Source organism: Chlorocebus sabaeus, chromosome 27 (genome assembly GCF_047675955.1).
Source record: "Chlorocebus sabaeus isolate Y175 chromosome 27, mChlSab1.0.hap1, whole genome shotgun sequence".
Lineage (NCBI taxonomy): Eukaryota > Metazoa > Chordata > Mammalia > Primates > Cercopithecidae > Chlorocebus > Chlorocebus sabaeus.
In genome coordinates this window covers 2,009,151-2,029,472 of record NC_132930.1, presented here as the reverse complement: position 1 = coordinate 2,029,472, position 20,322 = coordinate 2,009,151, and the positions used below count along the sequence as shown (strand labels likewise).

At 35.5% G+C, this 20,322-nt stretch overlaps 1 protein-coding gene across 2 annotated transcripts in view; it reads left to right on the top strand.

Annotated features, from left to right (window-relative positions):
* Nucleotides 1-20,322, top strand: part of SLAIN2 (SLAIN motif family member 2) — a 77,637-nt gene that overhangs the window by 28,147 nt on the left and 29,168 nt on the right. For both annotated transcript variants that reach the window (XM_008017458.3, XM_038008549.2), the window contains exons 3-6: nt 7,228-7,392; nt 9,096-9,254; nt 12,019-12,378; nt 13,080-13,217. In XM_008017458.3, the coding sequence (XP_008015649.1) occupies nt 7,228-7,392; nt 9,096-9,254; nt 12,019-12,378; nt 13,080-13,217 (822 nt within the window). The remainder of the gene's footprint in view (nt 1-7,227; nt 7,393-9,095; nt 9,255-12,018; nt 12,379-13,079; nt 13,218-20,322) is intronic.

The following is a 20,322-nucleotide window of genomic DNA, read 5'->3' as shown; positions in this document are numbered from 1 at the left end:
ATTTCATTGTTCATACGGTCATGAGAGTTTTTCCCATGTTCATATAACCCTGGCCTATCATTTACTTAATAGCTTTTTAAAAAATCTTGTTTTTATTTAGCCTCGTCCTAAAGAATAATATCCATGAAATAATGAATTTCGTATGATAAGCTTTTTTTTAAAATACAAGTTACGTAACTATTAAAATATAAAATGTCTGGTGTTGTATAAAATCATCTCACATTCCACTCTTTGGGGAAACTGGTGTGGTAGAAAGATACAAGAGGAGAACTACAGAGACCTTGTTCTCACTCTAGCCTTTAATTGCTCTGTCACTGCATTATTTGATTCTGTGAGCTCAGTTGTCTCATAAGAATGATGAGCCTTGAAAGGTAATTTTAAGGGTTAAGTGTTATGTGAAAGAGCCTAGCATGTTTTCTGGCTAACAGTAAGTGCTAAGTAAATGTATTCATTTCCCTTGTTATGTAAAACTAGTTGGCATTTTAGGTTTAAACTACTTTTATGCTCTTTTGTTTAATAGCATTCACAAAGCTGACAAAATGTGTCTGTGGCTATTTATGACATTTAGTGTAGCATGCCAGTGTGGGCAGAAATGTAGGAAAAATATTGTTTATTTCTTCTTGTATTTCTCTGAGTCTGTTTTATGACTCTTACTGTTTTATGAAGTACTCAGATAGTAAAAGATGGATGCATGATTAGTTTTGTTTTTGTTTTTCTGCTTTATATTTACTTGGCAGCCATGTACTTAAAATTACTTATTTTGGCTTTATTATAGAAAACAATATGTGCCTTGTGGTTAGACTTTAAGCTGAAAATGGTCACAAGAAGCAGAGGGGACAGTTAAAGTGGCATACATAAAAGGAAGTTTATTTGGCTATAAGGGGTAGTGGTTGTTACATGCAAATAACTTATGGGATGTTATTACAGAGGTTCTGAATCTGGGTCAGTTTTGACACTAAAGTATTACTTTTCCTCTATGAAAATAAGCCGTTTTGTTTTTGTTTTTTTGTTTTTTGTTTTTTTTTTTTTGATATGGAGTTTCGCTCTGTTGCCCAGGCTGGAGTGCAGTAGTACGATCTTGGTTCATCACAGCCTCAGCCTCCTGAGTAGCTGGGACTAAGGTGCCCACCACCACTCCTGGCTAATTTTTGTATTTTTTGTAGAGATGAGATTTTGCCGTGTTAGCCAGGCTGGTCTCCCAACTCCCAACCTCAGGTGATCTGCCCGCCTCGGCCTCCCAGTCTGCTGGGATTACAGGTGTGAGCCACCGTGCCTGGCCAAAGAAGCACTTTTGAAAAAACAATAGCCTTTATGTGATTTTTTAAAAATGTTTAGTATGACTGTCAGCTTGTTTGTTTGAATTGTACCCTGGAGCTTGATTTAAGTTATATTCATAAGAGATTATTTGAAATAATGTAGACAAGCTAGTAGACCATTTTTAATAATTTAACATTTTCTGACCAATTTCTGGCATTAATATACTACTTAATGCCATAGAACATTAAGTATGGAAATTTTCTGACTATGTATTGAGAATATTCCTACAGAAGGAGCATGACTGAAAGAAAAAAGAATATTTCTAGAGGGCTAGGTGCGGTGGCTCACACCCGTAATGCCAGCACTTTGGGAGGATCACTTGAGCCCAGGAGTTCAGAACCAGCCTAGGCAACATAGTGAGACCCCGCCTCTACAAAAAATAAAGAAAAAAAAATAGCCAGGCGTGGTGTGCGCCTGTGGTCCCAGCTACTTGGGAGACTGGGGCAGGAGGATCCCTTGAGTCCAGGAAGTTCTTGCAGTGAGTCGTGTTTGCACCATTGCACTACGGCTTGGGTGACAGAGCAAGACCCTGTTGCCAAAAAATTTTTTTATATATCCTAGAAACTGTTTTCAATACCCCAACTTAGAAATAATATAATTTACAATTTAATTAGGAATTTTCATCATTCAACAGTATGTGTTGAGAATCTGCTATAATAGGCATTGTTCTCAACACTGAAATTATGGCAGTGAATAAATAGACCAAAAAATGACTTACTTCTTGGAGCTTGTATTCTTATAAGAGGAGTCAGACAGTAAACAAATAAATAAAGCTCTGGCAAATTTTTCTGCAAAAAGCCGGATAATAAACAATTTTAGTCTTTGTTGCCTGTAAGATCTCTGTTGCAGTTACTCAGCTTTGCTCTTGTAGCATGCAAGCAGCCATAGACTATACATAAATGAGTGAGCATGGCTGTGTTCCAGTAAAACTACTTACAGAAACAGGTGGTGGACTAGATTTGGCCTGAAGGCTATTTTACCAACCCCTGGTTTAAAACGTCCTAAGGAGTACGAATTATTAGCAATTGGTGACTAGCAATTTGGACTTGAGGGATAAAAGCAAAGCTGCTGCACCTCAGAAATAGCAATTTTGAGTGAGTGGCTTTTTGCTTTTATTGTAAGGAGGATATTAGGAGTGTGTAAGAGAGGCAGTTACTCTTGAACCATAACTTGATGTAATTAAGTACTGCATCTGTTTAACATGGTTTAAATTTTATAGCTGTATTCATAGAACAATAGCTATAGCTATAAATACAATGTCTATTTGAAATATATATGTTTAAAATTTTTTAAGGGAAAAAATTTGGCTTTTACAAGTTTGAACTTCGTAGTTGTAAGTCCCCCATTTCCCAAGGAGATTTTTTTTTAAAATGCACTGTTTTGGTAAGGGAGAACTTCCTAGGAACTTAAGTACTATATTGCAGCAGAACAGTTTCTACTCCTTCACACTCAGGTTCTCTGCAGTGCACTATCACTCGTTCCTAAAATTTTCTTCACTTGTTTCTTTTGATAGTGTATTGTCTTTTTAACCCTCATTTACCCTCCCTGCTCTTTTCTTTTCAGTCTTCATTGAAGGTTCTTCCTTTTCCGCCCATCTTTTAAAAATTGTAATAAAATTATATAATACAAAATTATCCATTTTCACCCTTTAAAATGTACAGTTCTGTGGCATTAAGTACATTCACGTTACTGTGCAACTGTCACTATCATATCCAGATGAACAGAACTTTTAATCATCCTATACTAAACTTTTTCATCATCCCATACTGAAATTCTTTACCCAGGTTAACCAATAACTTCCCATTCCCTTTGCTTCCTCTCTGCCTGTCTTTTAAGTTTAGGTTGCCCCAGGTCTCTCTTTTGCCTCATGTATATCCCTGTTTTGGTGTTTGCATCTGTTTATATCGTGTCTAGTATCACCTCTGCTGAATCACATTCATTTGTCATATATTCAAATAATTTTTAATGCAAACCTGTTAAGTATCAGGCTTTGGGAAAAGGGTGGAGGTGGTGTGCTTTGTAAAGAAAAATTAACATTGTACTGGCACTTACTGGAGTTTTATCATCTAGTAGGGGAAACATACTACAAATAATCTTTTTAGTGATATATATATAAAATAAAGGAATAAAGGTATAGTGCTTTGAGAAATAGGAATTTTCCCTTAGGAAATGATGTTTGACCTGAAACCTTAAGATTCAGAACAATTTAAGTGTGCTAAGAAAGAGATGGGGCCGGGCGCGGTGGCTTACACATGTAATCCCAGCACTTTGGGAAGCCAGGGTGGGCGGATCACCTGAGGTTGGGAGTTCGAGACCAGCCTGACCAACATGGAGAAACCCTGTCTCTACTAAAAACACAAAATTAACCAGGTGTGGTGGCGCATGCCTGTAATTCCAGCTACTCGGGAGGCTGAGGCAGGAGAATCTCTTGAACCCAGGAGGTGGAGGTTGTGGTGAGCCAAGATTGCGCCATTGTACTTCAGCCTGGGCAACAAGAGTAAAACTCCATCTCAAAAGAAAGAGATGGAGTAGAGCATTCCAGATAAAAAGAAAGGTATGTGCAAAGGTTCCATATGGGATGAAGCATGACATACATGAGGAAGTCGCTGGAGAAGAGTAAGGAAGGGAGAGATGTGAGATAAGGCCAGAAAGATACATAGGAGCCAGACTCTGTAAAGCCTTATAAGCCATGTTAAAGATTGTGGACATTATTCTTTTTCTTTTTTTGGAGACAGAGTCTTGTTCTGTTGCCCAGGCTGGAGTGCAGTGGTGCAATCTTGGCTCACCGCAACCTCCGCCTCCTGGGTTCAAGCGATTCTCCTGCCTCAGCTTCCTGAGTAGCTGGGATTATAGGTGCCTACCACCACACCCAGCTAATTTTTTTTTTTTTTTTTTTTTTGTATTTTTAGTAGTGACGAGGTTTCATGATGTTGGTCAGGCTGGTTTCGAACTCCTGAGCTCAAGTGATCCACCTGCCTTGGCCTCCCAAAGTGCTAGGATTACAGGTATGAGCCACTGCACTGGGCACCCAGCCAATTGTGGACTTTAAGAGCACTAGAAAAATATTGAAGGGTTTTCTACAAGGGTGTAGTGTATGTGGACAGGAAGGATGTCATCAATTTTATTTTGGAAAGGTTATTCTAGTATGGAAAGTAGGTTGGAGAGGGGCAAGAGTGAATGTAGGGTGCTTTTGAGGAGGGTTGATAATGATAGACCGTGAGTGCTGAATAGAAAGCGTAGTAGTAAAGGTGAAAGGACATGGTAATAAAAAGGGAATGAACCAAATATGAGGAAATGGTGGACAAGAATATCAGTAGTGATTTCTAAGTTGCCAGCTTCTGCGACAAGGTGAATATTAGGATCATTCTGGAAAAGAGACCTTTGGAAGAGAATTAGATGTTAATGCAAAGATCATGAATTGATCTGATATGTTGACTTAGATACATTTGCCATACCCAAGGGGAGAGACATTAAATGGGTGATGTGTATAGGTCTGAAACTCAGAGGAAAACTTAAGATTAGAAATATAAATAATGAGAAGTGTTTAGTATATAGATAATAATTGATGTTGTATGATTGAGATTCCTTAGGAGAAAGAATATGGCATAGAATGAGAAGATAAAAAGGCTCAGAACTTTGAATGCTAGTGATTAATAACTAAGTAAAAGAGAATAAACTCCAGAGGAGATGGAGGAGGAGGAAAAAGATAGAATTTAGCAACTGTATTTCTGTACAGGTTGATAGTTCCAAGATCATGCCACATACTTCATACTAAATATATATAAAATATTGTTTTGTCTTACATCTTGTCTCATGGTGAATATGTACAAAACTACATGGTCCAAATTACTGCACTGTCTTAACAGAAAACATGCGTTCCTCCTCCCCAAAACCACTATTCTACCAGTAGGCAAACCAGACATTTCATTCCGCTGATTTCTTTTCTTTAGCAATCCTTTCCAGTTTTTAGTATCTATCCTTTTGTTCTTTTTTTTCCTTTTTTCTAGTCACCATGTACCACCTAGTTCAGTCTAACTTATTTAACATCAAGATTTCCGTCATTTTTTCTCCTTACACTGATCGGATCATATCACGCTTGATAAAATCACTGCTACTAAATAGGTTTAGAAACCTACTACATAGGTTTCAGACTTCTGAGGGTCTGAGTAAAGCACATACTTTCCATACTTTCAGCATCAAATCAAGTTACTGCTCATCGTCTCAAGACTGCTTCAGTGCGTCTCCTTCCAAAAAGCCTTACCCAGTTTCTCTCAGTTGTAATGAATTATCCTAACTCTTCCTTTCCATTGCCCTTTGGACCTTTATGATAGTACTCATTTCATTTTGCCTTGCAATTTTTGTTGTCTCTGCCTGTGCTACTTGGCTGCAAGCCTCTTAAGAGAGAGCACCATATCATATTTCTTGTGTATATTCTACAAAGTGCTCTTGCCAGTGCTCATAAATATTGAATAAGCTGTGGATATTAAAATATGAAGGAAGGGACTGGGCACGGTGACTCACGCCTGTAATCCTAGCACTTTGGGAGGCCAAGGCAGGCGGATCACCTGAGCTCAGAATTTCGAGACCAACCTGGATGGCAAAACCTTGTCTCTACTAAAAATACAAAAAATTATCCAGGCGTGGTGGCACATTCCTGTAATCCCAGCTCTTTGGGAGGCTGAGGCACAAGAATCGCTTAAGCCTAAGAGGCAGAAGTTATAGTGAGCTGAAATCACGCCACTGCGCTCCAGCCCTGGGTGACAGCGAAACTTTGTCTCAAAAAAAAAAAAAAAAAAAGATTGAAGGAAGAAATAGTATTTTAGGTGTTAATTTTTTAAATATGTGCATTTGATATCTTAGTCCTACTGTTCTATTTATTTAATTGTATATGCATAGCACAGGTTTTTTTTCTTTTTTTGACAGAAGTAGTCAGGTTGGCTTTTTTTTTTTAAAGGATTTCCCATGTCTTGACCTTAAACTGGCTTCATAATAGTCGGCATTGCTTTAAAAAAAAAAAATCCAAACTTTGCAAAGGCTATTTAAACAACTTATTTCTTAGCTTTTTAAAAAAGTCATAGGTTGAGTGCAGTGTCTCACCCCTGTAATCCCAGCACTTCGGGAGGCCAAGATGGGAGGATCACTTGAGGCCAGGAGTTTGAGACCGGTCTGGGCAACATGGTAAGATCACATCTCTCAAAAAAATATATATATATTTTTTCAAGACGAGTCTCACTCTGTCGCCCAGGCTGTAGTGCGGTGGCGTGATTTCAGCTCACTGCAACCTCTGCCTCCCGAGTTCATGTGATTTTCCTGCCTCAGCCTCCCAAGTAGCACGCAACACCATGCCTGGCTAATTTTTGTATTTATTTTTTTTTAGTAGAGACAGGGTTTCACCATTTTGGCCAGGCTGGTCTCAAACTCCTGACCTCGAGTAATCCACCCACCTCAGCCTCCCAAAGTGCTGGGATTACAGGCGTGAGCCACCATGCCTGGCCCAAAGAATATTTTTTAAAATGAAAAGTAATACGTTTGTTACAGAAAAATGAGAAAACATAAGTATGCTTTTATATTCCATTTATTTTTAAAGGTCACTCAGGATTGATACAGCAAGTATCAAAGAATAAACTTTCCAACATGGTAGAAGTGAATTAAGCGGCCAATAATCTGTTTAGGAGTTACTTTTCCTGCATTATTTTTGTTGTTTGGTGTGGCTACGGTTTTATTTGCATACACAATTTAAGATAATAGAAACAATTTGTTGGGATTATTATATTTTTCTCCCACTACCATAAGAATATTTTTCATTTAAATTGAGATAATGATTTAATTTTCTAATAGGAAAACTTTAGAAATGAAATGTTAACTTTTTCTCAGTTATTAAATTTGATTTTCCCCTTCTCATTAATGCAGCTCTCAAGAGGCAGAATTTATATAATAATCCTTTCAACTCTATGAGTTATACAAGTCCTTACAGTCCAAATGCCAGTAGCCCATACAGCAGTGGCTTCAATTCTCCATCCTCAACACCCGCGCGACCTCCTATAGTCAAACAGCTTATACTTCCTGGAAATTCAGGTAAGGAGAAAATGATATGGAGCTATTAAGGACTGTTTTTTAGCTTACTGCACTGTATCAGAAAATAACATTCATCTGTAGTTCGAGTTCATTTTACTTATGAAACTTAACTGGCTAAAGAAAATATCATTGAGGAGCAACTTAGCACCAGGTACTATATCAGGCACACATAAGCCAGTGTGTAAAATACATAAAATTTTTTTTAGCATGTACCTAAAAGTTTTTAAGTCTGGCTTAATTAAATGGGTTACAAACATGATTCTTTTAATCAGTAGATCCTTATTGAACAGCCTACCTGGGTTGTAAAAACTCCAGAGTTAAAACCTCTTTATAGGAATTTTAATAAATTTTGATACTGCAGCTAAATAATAGTATGAGGTTAGGGGTGAATGTACCAAAAGAGTGAGAGGGGCAGTAAATGATGTGGGAAGGCCAGATTTCTATAAACCAGGGAAAGAATGTTATGCGCTGGTTCTTTATGTGAGACTGTTACTGTGTAGCCTACTCTTCACAAATTCACCCATTCATTTACTCTTATTGTCGCTGAAGCTGTTGTTATGGCTGATGATTATAACTTCCTTAAAAATTAAGGTTAACCACCTCAAATTTTGACCTCTGCACTCCCTAGTCTAATGATCCTGCTCTTTGCTTAGTATATAGGTTGTTACTTGCTACTTACTTCACCTACGATGATACCATGTTAAAAAATTTAAGCTGCAATATTGCTTTAAAATAGGTAATTTCGTTCAGGCATTATTTGAGCCTGACCTTGTAGTACTTTTAATATCATGTGCACTCTGCTCTTCTTTCATTGATAGTATAAAGTTTAATTATTTTTTACTCTTCTTGCTCTCCTTACATGCTTTTCATGTTGGAGCTGACTGTTATGGTGAAGAATAATGGAAAACAAGTGTTTCAGATAAATCTGTAACAGAAATATTAGTGGCAGTGTTGGGATTTTATTATTTAATAAAAGTTGGTGATCTGATGAAAATATTTCATTAGAAACAAGTTAGACTTTTTTTAGATGTATGTATTCTTTATCTCTCTGGTCTGTTTTCTGTCTTGGTTTAGAATGATAAGTACTTTTTAAAAATCTAGTCTTTTTTTTTTTCATCACATCTTTCGTGCTTCACTACTAAACTTCAGAGAAATCCTTAGATCCCCATTACTAATTTGGTAAAGAAGTTTTATAAAACATGGCATAATGTAGGAGAAACAAGCCTCATGGTCTTTGTTCCTAAAATCTCTAAGGAATCTAATTTTATTCAAATTATAGTTTTCTCATTTAGAAAAATGAGGGAAAAGATGATGGTGTTTGTTAATGACTGTGAATTCGAGTGAAGAAAACACTACATCATAAACTCATCTATTTATAGAGCAGTTTCATTGGCTATCTTGTGCAAGTTGAAATCCTTAACATATAGTTATTGAACACCAATTACTTTGTGTTGAAAGCTGAATTGTTACATAAGAGAATAGATAAGTTATACTTAGATGAAAATATGTTTATGCCATAGCATATAAAGGAGTCTCAGTAGCACTCATTTTTCTTAATGAAGTCAATTTCTAATTTCAGGGAATTTTTTAAGCAGAAAAGGCAGAACAAGAATGAATTAAAAGATATAATATCAAGTTAGTTACAGTAGGCATTTATTTAATAGTTGCTTTACCAAAGTTTGAATTTTTTTCTTTTTTTTAAGGTAACTTGAAAAGCTCAGACAGAAATCCTCCACTCAGTCCTCAGTCCTCTATAGATAGTGAGTTAAGTGCTTCAGAATTAGATGAAGATTCAATTGGATCCAATTATAAGCTAAATGATGTAACTGATGTACAGATTCTAGCCCGGATGCAGGAAGAAAGTAAGTATTCTAATTTTTAAGAGTTGAGGTTTTTACTATTGCATAATTTTGTTGTATATTGAATATGTCTTAAAGTGTTGTGAGGATAGTAATGTAGTGAAAGTAGAAATGTTGCAGTAGACATTTCAGAGGCTTAGTCGACATATGTACATGTTTATTCATCAACTTGTTTTCAGAGTCCATTTTTTCATAAAGCAGTTATGCTGTGTGAGGGACAAAGAATAGTATTTATGCTGCTCTGCTTCTATGACTGGTTTTCATACCCTGCATGTTACTCTGCACTGGCACTTACTCTTGTAATTGTTATCTGTTACCCTTTGTGTTTTTAGTGTAAACCAGCGTTTCTCAATTTTTTTCTTTTTAGTTGCTCCCCTAAGGAGCCTTGTTAAAAACTGTTTTTCCTTTTCACCCACAGTCCCCATGAAATCTTAATACCACAAGATATACTAAGTACTATGAGGGCAATATACAATTATGACATCTAGGAATTTTTTCACACCCCAAGAACCAATTTTTGCCCTCTTAGGAGTAAATATCTCCTCACTTGAGAATACATGGTGTAAACTATAAAAAAGACCGTTAGGAGAACATTGGAATTGTGACATTAAATTAAATGAAGCATGCGATGGTGCTTTGCAGAGTGAACCGTGAAAACTTTTTAGGCCACAGATACCTTTGAGAATCCTATAAAAATTATAACTCCTTTTATCACCAAAATGTACATATGCACAAAATTTTTAATACTTTTTAAAGGGTTCATGGCTGCTTGCCCTGGTACTCATCTGAAGGTAGTTATTCTTGCCAATGCATTTCATTAGAAGATGCTATCTGTATAACTATGAAGTAAGAAATCTCTCTGAAGTAATTTCTTTAACCTTTATGGTGAAAAGAATCCTTGAAATACATATTTTGACAAGTCTTGACAGTTGACTGAGGGTAATGGAGCATTGCTACGGTTTAGTTCAAAAACGTTCTGTTGTCTGTATATATAATAGGTTCTCTTTAAATATGTGGTAAGCTTTATCAAGCTGTAGCATTTATTAAGAAACTAAAGTGTTTCTTATTCTGCTGATTCACTTCCCATTTCCATACAGCTACCCCTAGGAAGATAGAAGGACTTAGTGCTTGCTTTATTTAGCCCTACAACCTAATAGCAGAGTACTCTTTTCTTCTGTAATTTTAATTAACTCCTCACTGAGACTGTGGTATTGTCAGCTGTTTAGGGGCTGGTTATTGTTGTGAATGTGAAAAAATAAAGAATGCTGCCTAATAGAGTAAGTTCTCTCATTTATTTGAACCCTGGCTTTTTAGATCCTAGTATTTTGTTAGAAGCTCAACCAGCTCTTTGCTTTGGTTTTGTATTGTGTTTTGGTAACAATAGAAGTTTTAGTCTCTAATAATTTTTTCTAAACCATCCACATGCATGAATATTTATTTTCCTGGTGAATACAAATAGTAATAAAAATATATGTGATAGTTCTTGAAAACTACAGTTTTTTTTTTTTTTCTTAGAGATGATTTTCCTTTTTACAGCATTGTCTTTTGTAATGATTAGAAATGTAGAACTACAGATTTGGGCAGTTGCCTGGTCAAGGTCCTTCAATTTTAGATGACAAATGCAAGATCCTATAGTGATTGTGATTTCCTTAGGATCCCCTTGTTAGGAGAGCCTACATCGGGAAGTGGGTTTTTCTTTGCTAACAGTACTGTTTTCATTGGTCTGTTGTCTTTTGTTAGGTGACTTTAGTGCCATGTTGGCTATAACTAGACACTAAGTAACTTGTTGGTTACTATTTTGGTTCCCAAACTGACTGAAGGACTGAGTGGACTCTAGGAATTTGTAGTTTTGAAGATACTTTAGGGTGATTCTCATCCACTAGTTTGATGAACCATGTTGATAGCACTTTCTGTGTGTGAATACATGACTTAAGGATTTGAATACCACTTTATAACAGATCTTTTTGACTGGAGTGCTAAAAGTTAGCAGGATGTGCTCAGAATATTACCTAAATTCTATACTTTTGCATTGGAGTTTGTTTCTTCATTGACTATGTTACGTTGTCAACTTTTTTCTGTTGTTCTAGAAGCATCTGTACTATTTGAAGGGCTCCCAAGGTTGCTTGGGTGTTTTCGAAGGTATCAAGCTATATAGGAGAATTCTTTGAAAATTCTTACTTGAAGACTTAGAATTTAAGCTTGAAAACAAGCTTAAAACAATAAAAATGGAAGTCTCTTGGGTAGTGAAGCAATCAAGATTTCGTTTGTGCCCAAGTACTGAATTCCTATAAGTGGGCTAGAAGTTTCTTTGGTACTTTATCATCTTCATGAATAAGATTATTTCAATAATTAAGTATCCAAGTAGTTTTATTTACTCACATACATATTCTTTTTCCACTGGTTGGATGGTAATTGTTTCCTCTCGATATTCCTTTATTATTAGTCTCAAATTTGGATTACTATCTTTAGGGGTAGAAATATTTTTAAATTTATGATTCTACCATGTGAGACAGATTTTAGCTTTAAGAAGAAATCTGGAAATTGGGCAGTGGTTTAGGGGATTTCATTCAATTTAAAAATAACCTTCAGATGTGATTTATTTCTCCTTATATGGGCATATAAGCCTATATAAGTCTAAAAGCAGAAAGGAAATTTTCTTGTACACTTTACACCCTCTTTGAATTTCTTAGTGATAACCTTTTACTTTAAATTTTAAAAATATTTAAATGTTTAAAAATATAATTTAAATAACATTCATTGTTGCCAGGTCTCCGGCAAGAATATGCAGCCACCACGTCTCGGCGCAGTTCTGGTTCATCTTGCAATTCTACAAGACGGGGTACTTTTAGTGATCAGGAACTTGATGCACAAAGTTTAGATGATGAAGATGACAATATGCATCATGCAGTATACCCTGCTGTTAACAGGTTTTCACCATCACCACGCAATTCACCTCGACCGTCACCCAAGCAGTCACCCAGAAATTCACCTCGTTCACGATCTCCTGCTCGGGGAATAGAATATAGTAGAGTGTCCCCACAGCCTATGATTAGCCGCTTACAGCAACCTCGCCTTTCACTTCAAGGCCATCCCACAGATTTACAGACAAGCAATGTTAAAAATGAAGGTAAAACAGCATATTTTACTGATAATTAGACAGTTTCTGCTAGCCTGTGCAACATAGCAAGACCCCATCTCTAGGAAAAACTTTTCAAAAGTAGCTGGGCATAGTGGTGCACATCTGTAGTCCTAGTGACTTGGAGGCTGAGGCTGGAGGATTGGTTGAGCCCAGGAGTTCAAAGCTATAGTGAGCGGTGATCACACCATTACACTCCAGTCTGGGCAACAGAGTGAGACCCTGTTTTCAAAAAAAAAAAAAAAAGTTTCTAGATTTAAAAAAAAAAGTCTCCTTTATATTACACTATGAAAGTAATACAATTTTTGCCAAGTTTTTGTATTCCAGATAAGTAAATCAAGAGTTTAGTCAGGTTTACTATTTTATTAATAGTGAATCATTACAAAAATAAAAGAGAAAGTAAATATCATTCTACTTGGTTGTTTTTGCTTCATTGTTTTATGAAGTTTACCTGTATTTAGATTTTGATTTAAATATATAATTTGTGGTTATCTTTAAGGGTTCTTATATTCTACCCACTTACAGATCCTAGATTGAGTTGTTTGTTTTTTTAATAAGACAAGTCCTTCCTGTTTTCTCATATAAAATAAACAATGTTTGATAAACAATTTGATTTTTGAATGCTAGTTAATATTTTAATTTTCTCCATCTGAAAGAATGTGATTTTTTTTAAAATTAAAATTCTGTTGCAGAAAAACTAAGACGCAGTCTTCCAAACCTGTCTCGAACATCTAATACACAAGTTGACTCAGTGAAAAGCAGCAGAAGTGACTCAAATTTTCAAGTGCCAAATGGAGGAATACCTCGCATGCAACCTCAGGCTTCAGCCAGTAAGTATCCTTCTTATGCTTTCGTGTATCAATTAAAGAGAAATGAAAATTTTAGATATTTGTTTTGTGCTGAAAAACTGTTTTAAGCCATAGCTGTAGTAAAATTTAGTGTTTATTAATTGCTGGATGATAATCAAAGTTATATTACAGTTTTAAATTTTCTGTGTAGGATACTTGATTCTGCCAGTACATCTGTCTATACAAAACTCTGGTCTCTCCAGAATTTTTAAAATAAGCAAAGTGTAGCTATTAAAGTAGGTGTAGCTTTTGCTTATAGATATCAGAATTAGAAATAATAACCAGTATAGCGTCCAAAAATGTATGTCCCTTATTATGTAAATTTTCTTTAATAACCTCCACTTTAAAAATGTCTAGAAGTTTATTTGGTTATTACATAATTTTAGAGTCATACTCAAAATATTATCAATTCATTGTTCAAACCTGCAGTATATTAAATCTATTATCAAAGTTGGATTGTTGAAGTTCTTTTCTTACCAAAACAAAAGTATACCAGAAGAACTCTTGGATGATCTCATTTTATTTCTGCATCTGTTGAGGTAAAATTTCTGGTTTTGATTTAATTTTCTGTGTCTGTTAAGGCTATTTTAATGAAGAAATACAATATTGAATCAATATATATGCCAAATTAATTCATAATCCTAATCCTACTTATAGATTAAAATTTGAGATAAATTGCCAGAAACCATCACTTTTTAAGAATTGATCAGGACTTATCTATTTAAATTATCTTTCAGAAAACAAATTCTTAGAACTAAAACTAAACTCTTAGAGTAGGTGAATTTTAGAACTATAGTAGAAACAACACATGTAGATTATGATCTTTAATAAATTTTGGTCATTGAATGGATACTAACCCATGAATGTGACAGTATTTTTATTCAGCTATTATTTGTAATAAATACTTGAGTTTTTATTTTGTGGCAAGTAGTACGTTAAATGAATACAGGCATTTCTACTATAGCACAAAATATACATTCCTTGAAAACCTCACATTCTGCAGTATTACACAATACAGATGATGGGATGATGAGGAGTGGAGGGAATAGTCCTGGAATAGACCACTGAAAACCCAAGCAACTTTCTTAGAAAACATTAATAAAAACAGTAACTATACTAGCACAGTTAAATTCATGTTAAATCTTTATTAAATGCTCCAGGAGATATAGAACTTCATTTTTAAAGAAAGATTTGAAGGTAATGTGATGGAAAGGAAAGGTTGAGACTGTTGAATTAAGGAAACATGTGCAACATAGACAAATATCAGAGAGAATCATACAGTAAGAACATATAGGACAAAATAGCCAAACTGAGCCAAGAAGTAGTGATGTGGGAGTAAATGGGCATTGTGTACATTAATGTACAAGTTGATTTTAAAGGAATGGAACACTTTCAATAAATTAGTTTCTAACTAGGATAGATTTGAGCATGTAGTCAAAACAGTTTTAAATAAATGATTACAGTTATTTTTATGATTTTATAAATGCTCAGTATTCATCCCATGTGTTTCACAGCTCACATCAGTCCCGTATATGAGCTGTGAGACACAAAGGATGCATATTCACTTGGGTCCTTGTAGGGACACAAGGGATGCTTATTCACTCAGGTCCTTATAGGTACACAATAGATGCATATTCTCCTAGATCCTTGTGGCATATTACTATCAGTGGTTGAAGTGAAAGCTGTGTTATGTTCTTTCATTTTCTCAAGGCTATGAAGAAGTGATATAAACAAGAGTTGACTGTTTGCTTATAACTTGTTAATTAAACAATTAAAAATGTGAAGGTATTTAACCCTTTTTTCATTTTCATCTTTTTTTTTAATTGAGACAGAGTCTCACTCTGTCACCAGGCTGGAGTGCAGTGGCACCGTCATGGCCCACTGCGGCCTCACCTTCCTGGGCTCAAGTGATCCTACCTCAGCCTCCTGAGTAGCTGGGACCACAGGCGTGCTCCACCATTCCCAGCTAATTTAATTTCTTTGCACTTTTCCTTCGCCCTGTTGTGTTTAGCTGACTTCATATACTTCATGTTAAGCTGTTGTTACTTGGTGGCTGAAAAATCAACAGTCTAGCAGGAGTTTGAGACCAGCCTGAGCTGGAGGCTGGTCTCTAAAAAATCGTTTTTTTAAATTAGCTAGGCATGGTGGTCACATGCCTATAGTCCCAGCTACTTAAGAGGCTGAGGTGGTAGGATTGCATGAGCCCAGGAGTTTGAAGCTGTTGTGAGCCATGATCATGCTCCTGCACTCTAGTCTATTGAAAAAATAAACAACAAAACAAGCTAGGAAAAAAAACTATATTTGAATCAAAATGACTTCTGTGATATATTGACAAATTTTCCTTGTTTACCAGGTGCATATGATATTACTTATATAACAGAAATTTTTATTATACTGTATTTAGATGCATAATCTTATTTAATCGTTAGAACAATTCTGTGAAGGAGGTATGATTATTACCATGTTTTACTGATTAGAAATTGAAGTTTTGAATGGCCAAATAAACTGTCTCTGATTATACAGCTTATAAGTGGCAAGTTAGAATTTAAACCCATGTTGATTCAGCTTGAGCATTGGATCTCACTAGGTGAGTCTAGATTCACCTAGTGAGATTTGTCACATCTGTAGTTTAGACCATGATATAAAAATTATCCAGAAATATAATTTCCATTTTTCCTGAGATTTAAAATTCTAATATTTAAAGCACTGTAGAAAATTGTTACCCAGAGATTTGTAAACCACATGTATTCAGCTAGATATATGCTAAAACCTGTTTTTGTAGCAAATTACATTTTAAGCTTAGTACTCCAAGTCTTATATGATATTGTGAACTCTGTAATTGAGAGTGCGATTATAATACTCACTGTGGTACTAATAAATAGCATAGAAAACAGGAATTCACAAAACACTTGAAATGAAAGGAAGGATAGAATTTGAGCTTTATCTTCGAAATGGTGAGTGATACAGATTAACTTAATTTGACACTTGAGAATATCCTGTTTCTGGCTTCTTTTTTCCCCTGACACATTTGGCTGATGCAAAAAAACACCCACAATGTTAATGTAACAGGAAAGAAAAATAGTAAATCATTAAGAAGGTTAAATAATAAAACTTACGTACATTATAAGCCATGCTTTTAAAGCATATGAACAGATGATCCAAAACAATGTTTGTACTTGGCTTTCAAAGATGCTTTCATGTTTAGTTTGAATTGTTACATTGTGAATTTCTCAAAACTTTACATGATACATGTCCAAACAGCAACCGGATACTTTCTTTCTTTCTTTCTTTCTTTTCTTTTTCTTTTTTTTTTTGAGACGGAGTCACTCAGTCGCCCAGGCTGGAGTGCAATGGCGCGATCTCGGCTCACTGCAAGCTCCGCCTCCCAGGTTCACGCCATTCTCCTGCCTCAGCCTCCCAAGTAGCTGGGACTACAGGCGCCCGCCGCCACGCCCGGCTAATTTTTTGCATTTTTAGTAGAGACGGGGTTTCACCGTGTTAGTCAGGATGATCTCGATCTCCTGACTTCGTGATCCGTCCGCCTCGGCCTCCCAAAGTGCTGGAATTACAGTCGTGAGCCACCGCACCCGGCCCGGATACTTTCTAAAACTAGCTATGTTTATATCCTCTTTACCTCATCCCCTCATACGTGCCCTGTATTTGAACTATTCTAGCATGTCAAAGCTTTATGGAAATGAAAAATAATTTTTTACAAAAGCAGAAGGAAAAAGAAAAGGTTGGGAAGCTAAGATAAAAATGTGTTTAGAAGTAATGCATTGTCTGTGTCTTAAACTTCACAGTGATTGCTTGCCTTCTCTAATGGTGGAATTACCATTGTGTAATTATAATCACCTGCTGATAACCTATCTTTTTTTTCTGTAGGTGAATTACTTTTCCTTTTTTCCTCAGAAGTTGATAATTAAGAAATATATATAGGGAAAACACAATGGGATTCCAATCATTGATTTACTTTTAAGTGGAAAATATGTATGCAGTTTTGTAATGGTGTATTTCAATACTTGAATATATAGGCAGAAGAGAAAGTAAGGTACCATGTTTTTTTTTTTTTTTTTTTTTTTCAATTGTATGTACTTGTTTATTTCTGTATTTGTGGCTGTAGTAAAGCTTATAATTAAAATGTCACATATTTATTTTGATATAGAATTATACTGTTCTCAAAAATGTATTTGGAAAGTTGTAAATTCAAAATAATAGCAAGTTTAAAACTTAGTATAGTTTACTTTAAAATATTTAAGAGTTTGTTGTAGTTTAACATGAAGCAAAAAAAGTGTTATCGATTTATCTTGAAATTTCCTATATATTTCTTACATGAAATATATATGTAAGCATTCTTTTAATTAGTGTATATAGTTTTCATAATAGTCTTTATTTTGATATATAATTTGTACAATTATAATAAGCTTTATATACTTTGTACATGAATTGGTATTTTGTATTCTTTGTGTAAACTTCAGTTGTTAGTGTAACAGATGTTGCATTTTGTTTTAAGTATTTATTTTTTTAGCTCTTAAATGGTAAAGCTTTGGTTCTTACTTGCTGGTCTGCATGAACCTAACTTTGCAAGGTTGCTATTACTTCCACCTAAGGGATCACTTCTTTTGCCTTGTTACTATGCCAATCACTACTTTTATATGCTTATTTGCTGTGGCTGCATTATTGTGGATGCTGGCATTCAAATATGAGATTTATGAGCATTCTAATGTATTTTCATTTTTATAACTATTACCAATTTTTGACTTTTGTATCTGGAAAATACAACTTAAAAAGTTTAAGAAAACCAGAGCATTGCAGAGTTCATGGATACATGTCAGTTTCTTAGTTTCGTCAATTAAAGGAAGGAATGTTTGTGAGAGACAGTTTTTCAAAAGGCTAATGCCTTGCTTTCTAAGATTGTTAGAGCACAGGTTTAGAAGAAAGTTTAGTTTCCAGAAAATCATAGGAATAATTGGTTTAGAAATAAGGGAAGGGAGAAAAACCCAACACAATCTACTGATTTGAAAAATAATAACCAAATTTTATTTTTTTTTGTATATGTTTAAGTGTATTATTTCATTTAAACCTCACAAATCATTTATTTTTATAGAAAGGGAGCAGAAATCCATATAAATTATATGAATTGTACAAGGCCATATAACTAGGGAAGTGGTAAAAGCAAGGCCAGATTTCTCCCTTTTCCCAGGGCCTCCCTGAGTCTCCTATTTTCCTCTTCCTCATTGTTTGGATAAGATCATGCTGACCTAATTACAAACAAGTACATCTTGGAAAACATTCTTGAATGACTATCAGACCATGATTTGAGATTAACTAAGTATTTTGTGAATTATCGTAGAAGAGTAAAATAATTCAGTGTAATATTATCCATTTGCTTACATTTAACCAAACAGAAGAATATCTTTGCATGGAATACAGAGTTATACCCCAGAGAAAATACATACAGGATCAACATTCTACTTTGGACCTCTTACTGAAGAAAGACGGACAAGTGTCCAGAGCAGTTGTCAGCTTATGCATAGCCATCCTGTTATGAGACTCATGAGGAAGGAATTCCCATCCAGATTTCACTTACTACCAAAACACTAGTAGATTACACTTGAATTATACATAATTTTGAAACACAAATTGAAACAAATAAGTCATGATTAATATGTGTAATGTGCTAATCTAAGAATGAATGAAACATTTATAGAACATCTATTTAAGTAGTGCAATGATGTTGGCTCAGTTATCTAATCACAAGGACACTTTATAAAAGTAGTTTTTCAGGCCTTTCCCCCTGGAAATTTTGATTGAATGCACTTGGGATAGGGACCCAGATTCTATATTTTAGAAGCATCTCAGCTGATTCTGGGGGCATGTTCAAGTTTGAGAACCAGTGGGTTAGACCCTGACCATGGTGGACCTTGAATGCTTAGTATAGAGTTCTGGATTTTATCCAGTGGTCAGTCACTTATGTGTTCCTTAATTATTCAGTCGATATTATTGGGTATACGTTATATTTCCAGCGCTGGGAATATAAATGTTAATAAAACAGCCCATGCCTTCCAATAGCAGGGAGTGTTAGGCAGGAACCTCTGTGGGAACAGAGGAGAGGCATTAAATTCAGCAGTGTGATGGGATTTTCAGGAAAGATGTTAAAAGATATTTCAGCTAGCCCAGGAGGAGCTTATATGAGTTGCCCAACAAAGAAAGGAGGTATAGATTTTCCCAACATTGGAATCAGTAATGAAAAGTCTTGAGAATGGCAGCCTGAACATAGTGGTTTTGTATAACTAAAGTGTAGGGTGTATGATGGGTAAGGGAGTGGGTACAGCATCCCATGAGGGATGATAGCTGTAGAGAGAAGACAGGCTGTAGCAGTATTAAAATATCATAGGATTTGAATTTCATCCTCCAAGTGGGAGGAGCTATAGTAGGTTTTAAATCAAGGTGGTTTCTTAGAAAGTTCACTCTGATATCAATGTGGAGAATAGATTCAGTGAAGTGAGACTAGAAACCACTTAGGCTATTATTGCATAATCTAGGCAAGAAATTAAGATCTGAAGACACAGCAGTAAGGGAGTGAGTGTGATGAGATCTGGATGAATTTTTTTTTTTTTTTTTTTGAGACTCTGTCTCTCAGTCTGGAACGCAGCGGTATGATCTCAGCTCACTGCAACCTCCGCCTCCTGGGTTCCAGCAATTCCCCTGCCTCAGCCTCCCTCTCAGTAGGTGGGATTACAGGTGCACACCACCACGCCCAGCTAATTTTTTGTATTTTTAGTAGAGACGGGGTTTCACCATGTTGGCTAGGCTGGTCTCGAACTCTTCATCTTAAGTAGTCCTCCCACCTCGGCCTCCCAGATGACTCTGAATCAAAACTTGTAAGCAATAAAAGATTTAAACAAAAATGAGGATATGGGACAATGGGATATTTTACCTAGTAATAATTAATCTTCACTCACAGAGGCTATGCTTGCTTAGTATTTGGCACCTAGAGAAGCTAATTTTTAACATCCTCCTGTATATGAAAAATCATTTTCAGTTACCATGAAATGAAATGAATTATAGTACTAATGGCCAGGAAAAA